This window comes from Amphibalanus amphitrite, unplaced genomic scaffold (assembly GCF_019059575.1).
Source record: "Amphibalanus amphitrite isolate SeventyFive unplaced genomic scaffold, NRLGWU_Aamphi_draft 000407F_arrow, whole genome shotgun sequence".
Classification (NCBI taxonomy): domain Eukaryota; kingdom Metazoa; phylum Arthropoda; class Thecostraca; order Balanomorpha; family Balanidae; genus Amphibalanus; species Amphibalanus amphitrite.
This window is the reverse complement of record NW_024881901.1, coordinates 444,642-462,552: the sequence shown is the minus strand read 5'-3', so window position 1 is coordinate 462,552 and position 17,911 is coordinate 444,642. Positions and strand designations below refer to the sequence as shown.

The following is a 17,911-nucleotide window of genomic DNA, read 5'->3' as shown; positions in this document are numbered from 1 at the left end:
GTCTGGCTGATCTGCACGCGCTGTACAGCGCGTCTGAGATTGCGGCACACATGTCTGCCACATTTGATGTTACCGTTACTTCTTGTTGTCAATTAATCACAAAAAGGATTGATTTGCAGATTTTTAAAATTATTTTTCGATAGTTCACCCGTTCAACATTCTTTGTTCTTTGGAAAGAGCAATTTGACAAAAAAAAGAAAATTTATGCCTTACCGAGTACCGACAAAATGCATTCTGATTTCTGTATATATGAAGCATTGAACTTTTTATCATGAAACAACTAAAATTTGAAACAAATTTGTATGCAAATTTGAGACAAGACCATAGACAAGACCAAGATTCTTACAGATAACAGATAGACAAGACAAACTAGCTTTCCGTCTTGTATCAATGACGTCATTTTGAATTGTGATCACAAATGAAGTAAGAGCAAATTCGATGCCCTTGATTTGTATTTGTGGCATGTTTGGGTGGTTTGGGTGTGTGTAATTTGTGTGTATGTTGTGTGCGAGGCCCTAAAACGTTGTTTGTGTATTTGTGCGCGCGCTAGCCGACGAGTTGTGTAAATAAGTTTCTCATGTCATGTTTTATTGATTCACCTAAATTGAAATGCTTTTGATTTTCTAGCAGTGATGATTGCTACCTCAGGTCTTCTCAAGCTCAGCCTTGGCCTTGGTACTGGTACCTATATCACTGACTTGATAAGTTTTTCACTATCTGCATTCACGCTCTGCTGATGCTGTGTCCCACCTTGACCTCTGTGAATTCTGAAGACTGAAACAAATCTTTAAATGACTCTTTAGTCATAGTGCCCTGGTCAAAATGACAATTCCATGCTATTGAAATGGTCTCGGACTAAAGGATCTGATGAGCAGAACAGGCTTACTGTAAACTGTTACCATAAAGGTTTCAACTTTCAATAATTTAATCTACAATATTACTGGTTGTGGTTATATTGTCACCTTGATTAAATCCTTAAAGGGATTTGCTACTTTTCTCCTAACAGTTGTATCACTGTCGTTGTCTATTTTTGTGCTTAAAATAATCAGAAAAGAAAATTATGAATGTTTATCACAGGACTTGTTGAAATATTTTCATGGAGAAAGCTTTATTTTCCATCTTTGGTACCTACCTAGCTAGAGGATAGATAATGCTTGCAGCTGGAAGCTAATTATGTCTTGGCTAATCATATCACCTAGTTCAAGACAACTGGGTGCATCCTGAATGGCTGATGATTATCCTCTGCTGCAGGTGGCTGCATTAGTGACATTCTCCTTTAATGGAATAATCTGCATAAGGGAAAGGTTTCAGAAAAAAATGATTCTCTTTGGCTTGCCCAGAATGATTGTTGAGGTTGTAAAAGTTCCTGATTTATGCTTGTTTTCACAAACTCAGCTTATGCTACAAAACTGCTATATCAGTTTTGTTAACTGTTTGAAACTCCATATTAAAAATGGTTTATTTCCTTCAAGTCCATAGAACTTAATGTTAAGTGAAGTTGAGGCATGTCTAAATGTATCAAAAGTTATGCCCTCAGTAGATCAAAGCACAACCTTATCCTAAAATTGTCTACTTTTCCAATAAATTTGCAGGGGTCAGAGCCTTTGTATGTTAATCATAAAATGATTTGAGATGATTTTTTTCCAGGTGACTAGTTGCATTTGTGCACAACCTGCATGCTCACAATAGGTAGATTTGAGCTATCATGGAAAACAAAGAAGTGACTGAGCCTGAAATGAAAGGATGGCTTTACAAATGGACAAACTATATAAAAGGATACCAGAAGCGATGGTTTGTTCTCTCCAATGGTCTTCTGTCATACTACAGGTAAATAATCAATGGAGCAGCTGGTAATTTTGTAATTGTATTGTGTTGGTATGTCCAATGTTCATTGTCCATTGTCCAAGCTGGGTCCCATGTGTAGTGTGCTCCCTGCTGGCATTTGTATTCTTGATCCTGATCTAGTATGCCAATGTTCTGTGACTGCTGTCTGATGCTCCTTGATTCACTAACCTGCTGGTATGTGCTGTCTCGACTCCCATTACCCTTGTCTCCAAGCATCCTCCTAGGTGCCATCGTGCTCTCCCATTAGTGTGTTATCCACCACCCGACCTACTGACACATCCTGTATGGTCTGCAGAACTCAGGCCGAGATGGCACACACCTGCCGTGGCACCATCAGCCTGCATGGCGCGGCCATCCACTGCGAGGATTCGTGCAACTTCATCATCTCGAACGTCTCCAACGGGGGCACTCAGACATTCCACCTGAAGACGCCCAACGAGATCGAGCGCCAGCGCTGGATCACGGCCCTCGAGCTGGCCAAGGCCAAGGCCATCAGAGCACTCGACTCAGGTGAGGCACTGTGGCGCGGCAGAATCGGGGAAAGAGTACAGACGGTTGGACGGACACTTCGCTACGGTGACTGATTTAAGGCGGGGAAATGGGTGCCGACCACCGTACCAACCAAAACAGCCAGGTGTCCCTAGAACCTAGTCGTCTTCAGCGCAGGCCCTGCCTGATGGTCGAAGGATTTTTGTTCCTGATCCAGTGTCACGGAAAAGTTGACATGCCCAATGAAGACGAGTGGTTAAACAAGTGTCATTCTGGTGGCGGTATCATTGGCAGTCTAAGGCTTCCCCTGTCCGTTAGTTCTGATGTCCGTTCCTGGTCCTGCGATCCTCGCTGCCCGCCGATCCGGGGGCAGGTCACGGGAGTGACTCCCAATCTAGCCACGGGGCCCGACTGGAATCCCGAATATGTAAAATGACGAAAGCGAGCCGGGCGACGGGGTCTGCCTTCATTGTGATGACTCCGATATGCGCTGGCTGGCGTGGGCCGCCGCTCATAATTCCGGTCCCAGATATTGACGGCCATCGACCGGGCCGGCGAGCGGAGCGCTCCTCCTGGGCCCATCTCTGGGCGACGGCCAGCCGGCTATTTGACGCCGGGTGCCGGACCGAACCCTGTATTACGATAGTCGGCCCCCACAGATGCCACCGCCTGTGTCGGCAATGTGACTCCCAGACTGTTAATGGAAAAGTCTCTGGTTACATCTCTTTATTTGCGTTGCGGAGCAAGTTTGCATTCATCTGCTATATATTGTTACAGTCGTTGAAGGAATCGGAGCGATCGGGACGATGCCTTTTGCCTTTTGTAACATCGAACCAGGGTATATTGAATTAGGCAGCGGCATCGAACAGTTTTCATATTCGGATGCGTTTAATCACATACAGCACGTGTTGTAAATTAGTTTGCTCTCGCGATTTTGAACCATCTCATTCCCAAGCTGTCCGTCGTGCCCCCAGCTAAAATCTTAACCTTTCTTTTCATCAGCATCGTCGATTTATCATCCTTCAGTGTGCTATTTGGGTTCCCAAGCCATCCCTGTGCTGACTAGTATCTCGCCAGTGGTTTTAAAACGTAAACGAGTTGTTGCCTAATTTCCATCTGCTATTTACCCATAAATTTGTATGTTTGACGATCATATTGAATTAAGCACGCTACAGTGATAAACGCCTAAGAATACATATAAGCAATATAACGAATTAAGATCATCACTTGCAGTATGTTTCTTGGACACTTGATGCCCTGGATCTCATGGTGCTTTGTTTGTGAAAGAAGTGCAACTTATCTTAAACGGATCCACATAAATTATCTTTTGATGTGTAGCACAATGCAAGCTGTGGTAGCGAGATCCCCATATTGATGCGGCCCTATGTATGCTGCATTCTTCCAGAAGAAGATGATTTCTACGAAGAGGATTTACCTGACAAGGGTGACATAATTTGCACACGTTTTCCCACCCTTGCTTAATAATTTGTAACTTTATTTTTATCCTGCTAGTCAGGATGACAGGTATCGCTGTCATCAGATAAGTTACATTAATAGTTTCCGAGTTGCGCTTTTTTGCTACATCCCTGGAGTCTGTTTGCACGACATACTGGCTATCAACGCTTCCTCTTTCTTTCTCTGACATTTCGTGCTTTATTTGAATCATACATTTGCTGCTTTGTGTGCAGTACTTCAGAAATGGTCCGATTAAGTTGGTCGTTACTATGCGTAGTTCGATGTGCGGAATGAATGTCTGTAGTGGTTTTTATCATTGTTGGTGCAGTTACGTTTGACACGTTTTGAGGCCTGCCTCCTGCTCTCCCCACGCCACGACTCCAGCGCAGAGTTATCATCCTAACCCCGGTACTGATGCGGTTCCAGAGGAGGACGGCTACGACGAGGAGGAGGAGCCCGACAAGGGCGACATCCAGGCGGTGATCAGCACGCTGAACGCCAAGCTGGAGGACCTGCAGACGTGCCATGACCTGATCGCCAAGCATGCCTCCACTCTGCACAGGTCAGTGCCGCCGCCCACCATTCCCCTCGCCCGCCTCCATCGGTCTCTACGGTGATCAAAGGTGGGATGGAATTCCGGTGACTTGACTTGCATTTTGATATTCGAAGAGGGCTTCGATCTCATGAAAAGCTGTCAGGCGCAGGGCTTCGTCGGGAGGGAGCGACTGGGGCGGAAAATAGGTACGGTCGACTTCCCTGCCCGGACACACTCGTTTAAAAGGCGAGCATTGAAGTGACATCGCGTGCAGAACAGGTGATTGTCGGCGGGTTCATAGTGTGTTGGCGAAAGGTCAAGAACCTTTAGATATCTGACCTATCGCGGTTATAAGTGAATGTCAGCAGCCACGTGGGCCCCGCCGTTGATCGCTTACGTCACCGATCGTAGTGATATCTGCTCGATATCGGCTTGTCTTGTATTACTCGTCTGCCACCTATTGAAATCAGCCCAAATCGGGCCAACATAAGGGTGACTTCTCGTTTCCAAACAATGGTTTGTGAGAAGAAGAGGCCATAGATAATGGAACGAATAAGATATCCAATAGACGGTCACCTACTGAAAACGTCTTTTTTATCTCAAAAGGTTAAATGGCAGTTGGTCTTTCAGGCTGGAGCCATTGCTGGCCCGATGTTTTCCATTGTATACGTTTAGAATACAAGTTAAATATATGGAACAATACATAGGACTGAATGCAAAATGCATCGGTAAATGTAATTGCCGTAGAAAGAAAGATAGTGGCATATTAATGGCAACTGGCTGTCATTTCTACTTTAATTTACATTTCTATTTTAATTTACATTTAAAGGACACACAAAGCTACTTCATCAAGTTAGTGCCATTGAGTCTTTTGTGGGAGACGCTTCTCTTGGGGGCCTATTCATGTTCAATGTTTTGGGTCTGAGTACACGTGGACCTCGTTTCTCCGCAGTACGCAGCATACCGTAACCGTCAGTCAGTCCGGCAGCACTCTGACAGCCGTCCCTCCGCGCCCCGACCGGCCTCTGTGCGCCTGTGTGACGTCACACCACACCGGCCGGTGGTATGACGTCACTCCCAGCCGCGTCTGTTCGCGGTACGGGCCGCGGCCGGTCGGTGTGTGGGCCGGTCGGCCGTCGGAGTTCTGCGTGGGCCGCAGCCGCTCCCTGACTGCAGACTCACTGCAGACGTGCTCGCTGTTTGACGTCATCCCCCCACTACCCCGTCTGGCACCGCGCCAACTGAACTGTCGGCCTTGGGCGCGAGAAGTTTTAGATGGACAAAAAGGTGAAGACCAGGGTCGGTCACTGCGATCGATTTTGTCGTTCCCATCCAGCAAGAGTTTTGCCGGCGGCGATTTTTTACGCACTTCATAAAGGTAGGTATTCATAAATGTTAGGGATCATTACCTACCATATCTCAACATAACCAGTGTCGACTTTCGATCCGGTAGTCAGCAGTGACTGGGTTCGGTGTGTGACCCGTTCAGGGGTCCGCCATTAGCGTGTGGCCATTAGCCGGGTCCCTGACCGCCTCGGACTGCGGTCAGCGGTGTCCGGACCCAAGGTCAGCAGGTCTTAAAGCGGGCCCGGGCCGTATATGCGGATATTTCGAGTTTGGATATCTGCATCGCATAGCCAGTGTGGGCGAGAAATACATCAGCAGTCAGCGCGCCTTGAAACCTTAATAAACAAACAAACAAACGCTCAGCCAGTGTGCGAAATTTGACACTCGCCACTGAAGCCTGCCAATGAACTTGATCGGAGCGTATTGGGTCGCATTGTTCTGAGCCCTTTGTATTGTCTTTCCGTTTAATCACGCGTCATCTAGCTCCTGTTCATGCTAATAAATGTCATAAATGTTTATTGGAAATTCTGAAGCTGCAAGAGTCGTTTGTGTACTGGTTATCGTTATGTAGGTAATGCTTTGTTATTCCACAGCACATGCGCATTGCGCATCCCTACTAGGCATGTTAACCCTCGCCCGTATTGGTGTTTTTCCAGCCGCGAACGTATAAGGGGGGGGGGTCCGTTGGACCCCCCCCCCCTTACCGTTTCGCCCCTGATCGACCTAGAGCTTCGCGGAAAAACGAGCGTGTTGCCCGTGACGAGAGGAAGCCGATGATACCTAATTTTAAGGTCCTAGGTCATTGGTTGACCTTGCAGGTCAGGTCAATGACCCAAAAGTCGGGAAAATCGGGACCTGTTGGAACGTCGTAAAGTGTGGCTGCTATGGGGTTTTTTCGGGGCGCCGATCACGAATATCATGTTAGTTTTGATCACAGATGATGTCTTTATGCATTTAGTCCAGGTCGGGTCAGGTCAGGTCAGGTCAACCAGTAGGGGTCCTGCCGGGTATTCCTAGTAGGTGTCAACCGCCTCTGACAGCTTCGTAACATGCTACGAAGGTACCAAAACTACTTCGTAAACGTTCATATGGTTGCTAAATTCGAATTCAGCTCCAAAAACTGGCCTAGTAACATGTAAAACTCGAAAAAGTGAACCGAGGTCACCAAAGGTCAATGACCTGACCTGACCTTCAGGTGACCTTGACACCCACCCTAATACATGGGGGCAGCATCATATCACATGTTTGAACGCTTGAAACCACGAAAAGGCTGCAAACGCGCGGCTAATGCGAGCCGACATACGCCGAATCGCGATTCCGGCCAAACATGGTCTCGAAAAGTAGGTCACAGGTCAAAGGTCATTGGGGTCAGGGTCATGAAATTTTCAGGGTAGGTGTAAAATTGATTAACGCGAGGGTACTGAAAGTTTCGTCGCGATCGGCCGCTTTTTACGTGAGTTATTCGCGAAAAACCATGGGGGGGTCCGTTCGACCCCCCCCCCCCTATACGGCGAGGGTTAATATGATTACTGAGCCAAAACAAATGTCAACTGTAGTGATTCACGCTGCATTATCGTGGATTGGATAGCATTGCGGCTGTCATTCCTGATTTTCTCATTTTTCTGGAGTCGGCGGTGTAGGGATTCGATGTGTCTGGAACTTGAATCATCCTCATCAGCCGTGCTCCTGGACTTCCGTACTAGCTCGTCGTTTTTTATATCCTCCACGACACCCGGGCTCTACCGGCGACCTGCTGACGTCCCGCTATCACGGACCGGTCCGTCCGCCCGAAAAGACACCGGGAATAGCGGCAGTGGTAGCGCTATCTCGCCGTGCCCCGGGCGTCGGCGGCGGCGCTGATACCGCCCCGCCCCGCCCCACCCGCGCCCCCGCCCGGCGCCGTGACGTGTCTCTGCCCATCAGATGGCCGGCCGTGTGCGTGACCCCGGCCCGGGCTACCGACCGACCGCGTGCCACGCCTCAGCCCCGGCCCGGTAGTGGGCGGTTGTAAACACTGCCCAGTCCCCACTCCCCACGCATGCGTGCCGACGTGCGGCCGGCGTCCAGTGTATGCTCAGTGGTCATACCTTGTCGAGACTGCCCCCTGTCGTGTCGTAGCGGTACCGGGGATATATGAGGGGCGTGTGTGGTTGTGGGGTCGGTGGTGACAGACGACATGCGCCCCCGCGTGACAGCGGAACGGACACGACTCGCCGTCTCACTCGTGACTCTGACTCGTGACTCTGACTGGTGACTCACTGCGGCCCGACCCTGCCGAGGTTGCCCAGCGTTCGTTCATGCTACTGGGAGCGACTGCGAGTCCGTGGCGAGTAAATAGGTCAGAGGTTGGGGGCTACTTCGTAAAATGGCAAGTCCGTCCTGACGTAGCTGAGTCTGTCGTACCTCTGTCAGTTAAAAAAGAATGTGAAATGTCCCCGGTCGCCTGACATATTGGAATAAAGGTATCGGCTCACATTTGGTATCGACGGGTGAGGAAATATTTTCGAATAGTTTCAATCTTTTATGCTGCATCATATGGACGCGTCTCCATTCTGGGGCGCCGATGGTCAATATAGCCATTAGCCAGGGCGTCCCTAAAAGCCAAACACTGTCATAATCGTTTCGTTTCTGTGTTGTTTCTTCAAAGAAGTCTGATGTAGATCACGTAGCTATACAGGGTGATCCAAAAAAATTGGAACCCCTAACTTAAAATGTCTGTAAGTCAGAAAATTTTCACTTGATTGACAAATTGCAAACACCATTAGAAAGAGCGCTCAATTCTCTATAAAACCAAGTTGATTGAAGTTAATTATTACTCTAAATATTGCACTAGACATATGCCTATAAAATTTGTGTCACGAAACTCAGTGAAACGGTTTTGAACATCATGCGCAAATCAGTGATTGACGGTTTGCTGTTCTGAACATGTCGCTTGTTGGAGGTTCATATATAAAAATAGCTCATTCACGTGCTATTGTAAGGAAAGGAAAGGCTGACGGCCTGCTGGGACCAGGGTTGTCCAAGAGACTGCTGGCCCGCGCAGTCGGAGCTGTCCCCAAGCAACTGCAGGCCTGCGTGACGGCCCACGGAGCTCGCGTTGAGCACATGCTGAGATGAACAGCGGAAGCTAGGACGCGTGTATCTGTTCTACTGTGTGCTTCTGTGTAAACTTTTATGTAATAAAATTGAATTTGGATGTGGTGTTATTCGCAAAAAGACAACAGATAGAGTGCTAACGGATTTCAGCGCATTGTTAACATTTGGCGATTTCGTTTCACTCAGTTTTCTGACGCTCATTCCAAAAACTAATAGTGTGCCAATGCTTTACAACATAAATGCACCAATTTGACGTGATTTTATAGAGAATTTAATGCTCTTTCTAGTGGTATTCGCAATTTGTCAATAAAGTGAATACTTTTGGACTTATAGACATTTTAAGTTAGGGGTTCCAAATTTTTTGGATCACCCTGTATACTACTCGTAAATGCCAGCCTCGTTTTGTTTCGAAACCAATCTCATTGTTATTTTATTATTCACGCGAGATGCCAGTTTGTAAGAACGGCGATACCCCATAAACACGACATTTGCCAGCCATAGCCTGGGGACGTCGACGGGACTGAACCCGGCTGTAACACAGTCGCCGTTTTCACCGTTCGTCGGACGGGGAATGTTGAGCGGTGACCGGTGTATGCGGTGCGGGTACTACTACCACTGGGGTGCGGTGAGCCGTCGGCGGACGGTGATGGGTGAACAACGACTGACGTCCGGTTACCGGTGACCGATGTGCACCGTGCACTATGACCTCCTTACAGTCCGCTGGGGTGCCGCAGCGTCTCCGTCCACCCCGATAGAGCAGATACCGGTAGTACGTGACCCTGCGGCTCTCATCATAACGCTCGACAACTCACGATCGATCACGCTTTCAGCCGGCGACGGGTGGACGGCCAGGCCGCGCCGGTGACGGCCCGCTGCCCCCGTTTCCAGGTCGCTGGCTGACCTGGAGAACACGGAAAGCACGCAGGAGGTCACGGCCAAGGTCAAGCAGGTCAACGAGCGGGCCACCCTGTTCCGTATCACCTCGACAGCTATGATCAAGGTAACGTCCTGGCTCCTCAACTGTCGCGACTCGAGCTCGCTGTGGGTATCTGTGGTAAGTCGGCGATAGCCGGGGAAACGCTGCGGCCGCGAGGCCGCGCTCTTTGGACCCAGGGATCCCCTCCGGCTGTGGTCTCCATTTTGTGTTTGTACTAGCTCCCGGTGCTAATCTGTCTTTATCCGGTGCTGGATTTCGAGCGGAAGGTCTATGTCGCCAGCGGACGTCGTCCTGTTATCGCGGCGCACCATCCCGCGTTATTTTGGCCCCGACGTTCGTTATATCTGCATCATACCTTGGATCGATAACTGCGAACTTACTGAGAGCGCCGTCGATGCCGCCCGCGCCGCTGCCGCTGCCGTCGCCGCCCTAGTCGCGCTGTTTGACCGCGCGCGGCCGGGTGCAGGTAGACTGAAATCGGCGGCGGCTCAGCTCAGGTAGATAGGGAGCGCGGTGTGCTGCGCGCGGGGGAGAGCGGTACCCAGTTGTGCCGTGGTGCAGGAGTGCAGAGATAGCGAGATCGACCAGTGATCGGGGTCTATTCTGGTGTTTGCGCTGGTTTTGGTGCTGCTGTGGCCGGAAAGTGACATTTGGGGCCGTGTGGTGTACGCTGCGTTACGTGGTGTTGCGTGGTGCTGGTGCTAGTGTTAGTGCGCTGTTGGTGTCACTCTGGTGTCGATCAGAGGCTAGACCACTGACCCTGCCACAACAACCTCCCTGAGAGAGCTCGTGAGTGGTCAGTCCCACTATCAGCACCCTCAACCCGCCCGCGTGTTCGCCAGGCGTGCGCAGACTACCGGGACCTGGTGCAGACGCACGGCCGCAAGTGGCAGCGCATGTTCCAGCACGAGCGCGAACAGCGCAGCCGCCTGGAGCAGATGGTGGAGCAGCTGGCGCGACAGCACTCGCACCTGGAGCAGGAGGCCAAGCAGCACGAGGTCAACAAGCAACTCAGCAAGAAGGACAGCCTCACGGGCGGTGAGTGGTCGCGAACGGGCGGCCGGCGCCGCCGAGTGCCGGTAGAGGGCGGGCGCGGCGCGGCCGGGAGAGTCGGAGGATTATGTTGTTCATGAGGATTGGCGATGGTGAATTAGAGACAAGTTTGTGGTATCTGCGCTATGGTTTAGTCCTTAGTTCAGCTCATTCATGCTTATCGGTTTTTGTTTGCGATGTTTGCTTGTTTCTCTTATTGCTATTGGGCGCGATATTAATTCATGATTTACTTAGTTTGCGATTAATGTCCATCAGTCGTCTTTCTTTGCAATTTGTAGATGTAGAGCGCTAGAACGCTTGGCTCTTTGGTATGACATGATTTCCTCAAAGCAACGGGATGCTACATTCGAGCTGAGAGGAAGGTGGCCCAGACATACTGGCCACCATAGCAGTAATTGTGGATAGTTTCCGTCCTCCATTTGTGTTTGTTGACCTCGAGCTGTGCCTCTCCAGATCACAAGATCGCGCTGCCTCACCAAGGTAAACACAGTTAACTCAGATTGTACATTTGATTGCCTGCCGACCCGACCAATTGATTTCCCCGGGGTATCTTGGTATGACACCACTAACTACTTCGCTCACCGACCCGGTTATTACGGAGCGAGCGAAGCGAGCGTAGTCTTTCCTTAGATTAACGGAAATTTCTGAGTATGAGCGGCCGGCCGGCCGGCCGGCCGGCCGGCCGTGGTCACGCTTTTGCGAGGCTTATATCTCAGCAACCACTTGACCGATTTACACGCGGTAATTTTTGTAGGGTAGCTTCATTCCTTCTACCAAGTATTGGACTATTCCCGATGCATGTGGGTGACCCCTTATGCACGTGCCACGTGCAAAACGAAGAGGTGTCACTTTTGTAATTGTTGCAATATCTCGGTAACTACTTGGCCGATTCCGCTGAAAGTTGGCATGTAGGTAGACGCTCACTAGGCAATGCATATCCAGGTGCCGGAATTGGGGTGCTGCTGCACGTGCGCACGTGCAGGGGTCGATTCCAGATCTCGAGAACGGCTGGACCGATGGCGCTCAAATTTGGCACATGGTTTAGGGACCGGTTAGTAGGGTGCCGTGCAAAAGTCAGTTGGGACCCATTTTGCACGTGCGCACGTGCAGGGTGCCGCTTCCAGATCTCGAGAACGGCTGGGCCGATTGTGCTCAAATTTGGCACATCGCTAGAGACCGGTTAGTAGGGTGCCGTGCACAAGTCAGCTGGAGGTACCCCCTCGAAATTTCGCACGTGCAAGGCTCACCCTCTCGCTCGCTCCGTTAGTCGCCCCAAAAGGCGTTATACTGGTGCGAAACGTCTCACGTTTGCACCTTGCTGAGGTTTTGGACATTGTGTATAGCCAATTTGACACTTTTGCTCATGACTTTTTGGGCGCTTCGACTTGGTGCAAGCACTACGAGTATGTGTTCTTCTGCGTTACTTTGAGGTGATTTGGCTATTTCAGTCATTTGCATAAAGGTATCTATTATCTAAACATGTATGTACATTCTATTCTAGTTAGAATATGCGGTTAACATATCATCTGGTGGTGGTCTTCATTAATCACATAATCTTGCAATTTTCTTGAAGCAACTTTTTGGGAACGCCTTGTCGCATCTCTGCACATCTTATTCAAAGGAAGGAGCTATCCATTTGTTCTGTTTAAACCGATTGTTGTATGATTGAAGCATCAGTTTGTCAACGTATCGAATTCGGCTTAGCATTGAACATCACAACAGTAAGCTTTGCGAAATGTAACGAGTCCTGATTCAAAAGTCCATGTGCCATTATCGTTAAAAGGCATTCATTACTTACGGTACGAATCCCTTCAATCATAAGGTTTTTAAATTGTGCTAGGTTGCAGTGAATGAATGCATAATGAATTGCAATACGTCACAGCCCAAGTGTACACTTATAGGATACCATTCACATGTATCACTTTGTTCGCGTTGTTCGCCAGCACGGTACCTTACCACGGGTAGTGAAATTAAATACACGGTAGATACCTGCTCACGTGTCGCTCGATAGCTGGGTCTCCGTTATCTACAAGACATAAGCCTTCCTCACCAGTGACGATAGTTGCAATTGTCCTATCGACAACGGTCCTATCATCACCGGCCCACAAGGAGTTGCCAGAACCCACTGACGTCTTTTACTACTCTTACGTCGGCCCCTCCTGTTTTTCCCTTCCAGGGTCAGGGGTCTCGTTTCATAAAGCAAGTCCGTGACTTACGCCGGTTTTTGGGCTTGTATTGCAAGCGCATGTGAAGCGATAAATTTATTTCCCCTTCTCCTTCTGTTCTTGCTTGCAAGATAAATAGATTCAACTATTCAAACTATCGTCATCGCTTCACATGCACTTGCAATACAAGACCAAAAACCGGCATAAGTTACGGACTCACTTTATGAAACGAGGCCCAGGTGTCATTTTCCAGTGACGTAATTTGTGTTGTCTGACACTGCTGCTGTTTTTTTTTTCTCCAGCTGCCAGAATCCAGTGACGTAATTTGCCTTTGTCTTCTGTCTTTGACACCGCTGCTATTTTCTCTCCAGCTGCGAGTATCCAGTCGAGCGACGATGAGTTCGAGGATGCCGCGGACGACTTCGGAAGTCACTTCACCGTGGCGGTGCCGACCAACCACAAACGCTCGGGCAGCAACGTCTCCCAGGTGGGTGTCCTGACCGTGGTGCGAGCCGGCAGCGGCCGAGGGCTGAGCTTCCACTCAGCCTAACGCGAGAGCTTCGGCCTCGGGCTGAACATAAAGCAATAGTGATGGTGTCTACGTTTTAGTGGGATGAAACGCTTACAAAATTGGATGTCGTGCATTTTTAAATAACTTACGCTCGTTACGTGCCATTGCTTTTATTATCAACAGAGTTGATACTTATCTACTATACGCGCGTGGTAACTGTTGTCAACATTGCCTCGTGTTTGATTTGTTGCCTTTTATTACGTCCCTGCCGCCTCTCATAACCGTGTGCGCGTGATGTGCTGTGCGGGCGGGCATCGCGTCCTCGTCCGGCCAAAGAGCCGCGAGTGACCGGCCCGTGCTCTGTTCTGTGTGTCTGTCAGACGTCCGAGGGCCGCGACAAACTGCCCAACGAGTCCGACTCGAGCAACGAGGAGGACAACTCGGAGATGATCGGAGTCATCGCCCACAAGCCATCCAAACAAAAGGTAAGGGCCGCGCCGAGTCGAGTGATTTAGCGAGAACGTATGGGGGAGCTGCCTCTGTGGGAAGCAGTTCGCTATTCCAAGCTTTCATGTCGTTCAACATAGTGAGTTATGCTACATGTATGTATAAGCTCCACGGGATTCCCCCGGTGGCAGGCAGTCCCGTGAACCTGACATTGCTATCCATGCTGCTCAATATCGCATTACGCAGCCCCAGTGACAATGTGCGTTGACCCAGGTCCATCCGGCCTGATAGCTGCCACCCCGCCTGTCACCGTGCGCTCTGCGTGTTCAGATCTCGGGACCGTTCAGTGTGCCATGGACGGGTGCATTAGCTGATCGCAGTTCCGGCTGACCGGCTGGATGTCATGTTTCCAGATGGAGACACGCTGATACGTCCGTGTAGTGTGTGACGGGATGGCAGGGACATTACGCGACTGTGCACGCTATGCTATCTGACTTCTGTGATGGGATTTCAGGATTATCGTTTAGTATGCGTGTCTGCATGTGTATGCGCTGGTTCACATGAGAAATATTGGTGCTAAGGTATTTCCTTTAAAGCTTCTTGAAACTTTTCAGAAGTCAGACAGAGTCTGACTGTGACGGCCTTTGTGTGTCAACCTTTGGTTGACAAATATCGAGCAGACAGACAAGATTGGCCCAGGTGAAAACAAATTGACGCAGAAGAACATGTGATTTAGAAGTAGAAAATGGGCCACAACATAGACCTCGTCTTCTTCTAGAGCCCAAACAACCTTGATTCTTGATTCTGGATTCTTGATTCTTTAGCTCACCGCTTCTCTCAGTTGCGTCCGCTAGGCGATTTTCCGCTGCTGTTTACGTGCCGATCGCTGACTGGCTCGATGCTGAAGTGGCGCGTCCTCTCTGCACCATGTACGCCGAATGGACTCGGTCGCGGATCTGCAGCTGGCCGGACTCTGTTTTGGGTCTGACTAGCCTCGTTTTTGGGTCGTCTCTGCTGGTCTGTGGACTCCGGCCGGAGACATCCGTGCCACTCTTTCTGTCTGTGAGTCGCGGACTGCGGACAGTTGTGGGCACCGCGTGTGTACTCCCGTGCTACCGGCGCCGGTCCGGCTGCGCTCCCTGTAACCGTACGGCAACTGAGCGGGGAGGGGCACTCTGCATGCACCCCTCTCCGCCGTCTGTTTACACGTTGAAGCCCCGCCCTCCTCCGGCGTCGTCGCGGACGCCCGCTCACACACAGACACACAAACAGGCTGTGAGACCGAGACAGGCAGGCGGGCCACCGCGGACAGACGGCAGAGGAGCGGGCGCTGGCGGGCCGGACCAGACTCGGTCGACCCGGCTGGACGCGGCGACACGTGGGGTTGTCAGGGATCAGCGCGCGGCACGCACCCGGCATGTGCCTGTTCTTCTTCTGGAGCCGTCGGCGTCGCAGGACGCTCCGGCAACGGGTCAGTGAGCAGTGACCGGTGGTCAGTTCAGTGGTCAGTGGTCAGTGGTCGTCGGTCCGGTGGTGGAAGCAAGTTGACGGTCAGTGACGTGAGCGGGCCGCGGGGAATCAGTGCAACAGCGGTTTTTATTAGTGGAGTTGGGAGCGGGGTCTGTTTTGGTGGCCCAGGCAGTGGGCGAAGCTGTTTGGTTGTCTCAGATGTGGACTTTGAACATCGAAGGTCGTCTGCTAGTGGTTAGAGACGGTGGATGGGTGGCAGGTGCTCCTCACAGGGGCAAAGATGTCCAGACTCCAGACATGGTGCTCCGACTGGAAGTATTTAATTGCGAACGCCGCAAATGTGTTGTGTAGAAAGACGTTTGATGGGACTGGGCGAATGGCAGTGAGCATTCCGCCCCTCTGCGGGATACGATAACTGCGTGCTAAGTGCCACTTCCTGCATTTGTATGGTGATTGCACGCAGTGCTGGTATTGCATAATGAGCGGATGGCTTGAATTGGGATGTTGCACTTTTTGCATCCCTCGTATCGTTTCTGGCATACCCTCTTCTCTCTTCTACTTGCTCACAATAACGGCCGCTGTTATCCATCTCAGACGCTTTCCACATGAAACTGCCTGTCATTGTCGCCGGCCTTCTGACCGGCCTGTATGGTAGCAGAGCAGTGTTTTGTTTGGGACCGGCGGGTCCGGCCATGGCCTCGCTGGCCGGCGTGGCGTCGGAACTGAGCAGCTGGGACCGAATCTGTCCATCCGTACCGTATGGCCTAGTCCGGCTGGTGGAGCTGTGTCCCTGAGGCAGGGTCCGGGACACGCCGCGACGAACCGACTGTGGCGGACTGGGTGAACACAGCGGCTCTGCCGAGTCAGCGGTCTGTCCCTGCCGTCCGTCCCCACTACCGCCGCCCGCCGCCGCGTCACCGTCCTATGATGAGACTCTCCGGGGAACGGACTAAAATCAATCGGACCGGCTGATATATTCTGTCCGGAGAGACCGGAGCGGGTCCGCTGAGCTGTCGTCCCAGGGGACGCGAACCAAAGCCGGTCTCACGTGACCCATTTGGCCCGCGACCGGCCTGTGACAGCCAGATGATCCTGTCTTTGAATTCAAATATCTAGCCAGGCTCCACGATATTGTGTCCGGGAGTGTCTTTTATCGATAAGAAATGGCTCAAGGCCACATCAGGGGTGTGCTGGTTTCAGGTTGTGATCGCCGTTCATGAGTCTTAAAAGCTGTGTGTCTTTAGTCGGATATCGCTATGATGTGGTTTTTAATATGGCTGTATGCTGGTTTGCTCTCTTGAGTCTTGGATCAGAGTAATCGTGAATCATCGACCCAGTTCAGGGTTCACTCTTTTGCAGTCGCACACTTTTGCAAATTACTGCCATCACACACCCAAATGATAACAATGTAATCGTATTGACAGTCTTCTGACCAGTCGTCTGGTGAGCAGCTTCTGACTTGGCTTGAACTTATGTCTTTTCCTGGGCTGTTTTACCAAAAGGGTTTTAGCCGGCCTATTGTGACCTGATGTGACTTGCTTTTACTTCACGTGACCTTACCCAGACTGTGGGGACCTGTTGTGATTTTCTGTGAGTGTATGTGCATTCAGGTGATCTGCTCTAAGCCTCTCTGCGCCTAACCGTGCCCTAATCTCCCCTCTTTTCATCCTCAGCGCGCTCGGGACGGCGAGGCGGGCAACGGCGACTCGCCTCCAGCCTTCTCTGCAGAGATGACGCACAAACCGGGCAAGAGCGCCCGTAAACGACGCACCACCATTCCGGAGAAGCCCAACTACCCGCTCAACCTGTGGAGTATCATGAAGAACTCGATCGGCAAGGAGCTCACCAAGATTCCAGTGCCGGTAAGTGCCGTGGGGCGTGTATGAAGTACATACAATGAACTGGACGTTTGGAGTGAAGATGGCATAGAGAGAAATGGTAGCACAGGGATGCTGGGAAAGCGTATGTCAGTCGAGGTTCAATTGTTGTTCGTGTAAGCTCTGATATTCTGACTTGTCATGCATAGCGATTACTTGATTATTCCGATTAGATGTGTACCGGTTGCCAGTTATGCCTCAGGTACAATTACATACGTATACCAGTTGTGTCGCCTCCCCTTCGTACTCCATCACCACGTCCCTTACTCTAACCCGCCCTTGTTCTTCTGTTTAGCCTCACCGCACCCCACCGCCACGTCCCGTACTCTGACCCGCCCTCGCCCCTCTGTTCCGACAGGTGAATTTCTCCGAGCCTCTATCGATGCTGCAGCGTCTGACTGAGGACTTTGAGTACAGCTACTTGCTGGACCGCGCCGCCGAGTGTGACGACCCCTGCGAACAGATGTGCTACGTGGCAGCGTTCACAGTCAGCGCGTACGCCACCACCAGCCAGCGGTCGGGCAAGCCGTTCAACCCGCTACTGGGCGAGACGTACGAGTGCGATCGGAGGGACGACTACGGCTGGAGGGTGATCTCAGAACAGGTGGGTCCGCTCGGACGGCCGTCGGGGAGGCTGGAGATGAACCCAGGGATGGCTAGATTAGGAAGGGAAGGCTGGGTGGA

General features: G+C 50.9%; 1 protein-coding gene across 8 annotated transcripts in view; it reads left to right on the top strand.

Moving 5' to 3' along the window:
- Nucleotides 1-479: 479 nt before the first annotated feature.
- LOC122390746 (oxysterol-binding protein 1-like) overlaps nucleotides 480-17,911 on the top strand; it is a 37,287-nt gene continuing 19,855 nt past the window's right edge. Inside the window, exons 1-11 of one of the 8 annotated variants that reach the window (XM_043383971.1) lie at nucleotides 490-562; nucleotides 1,648-1,827; nucleotides 2,141-2,355; nucleotides 4,216-4,351; nucleotides 9,656-9,767; nucleotides 10,547-10,742; nucleotides 11,211-11,237; nucleotides 13,294-13,409; nucleotides 13,814-13,918; nucleotides 17,024-17,212; nucleotides 17,586-17,831. In XM_043383971.1, coding sequence (XP_043239906.1) covers nucleotides 1,706-1,827; nucleotides 2,141-2,355; nucleotides 4,216-4,351; nucleotides 9,656-9,767; nucleotides 10,547-10,742; nucleotides 11,211-11,237; nucleotides 13,294-13,409; nucleotides 13,814-13,918; nucleotides 17,024-17,212; nucleotides 17,586-17,831 — 1,464 coding nt within the window. In that variant the 5' untranslated portion in view covers nucleotides 490-562; nucleotides 1,648-1,705. Of the gene's footprint in view, nucleotides 670-1,647; nucleotides 1,828-2,140; nucleotides 2,356-3,306; nucleotides 3,779-4,215; nucleotides 4,352-9,655; nucleotides 9,768-10,546; nucleotides 10,743-11,210; nucleotides 11,238-13,293; nucleotides 13,410-13,813; nucleotides 13,919-17,023; nucleotides 17,213-17,585; nucleotides 17,832-17,911 lie in introns of those variants that run through there. The other 7 variants (XM_043383970.1, XM_043383972.1, XM_043383973.1 and 4 more) reach the window with 7 other exon arrangements.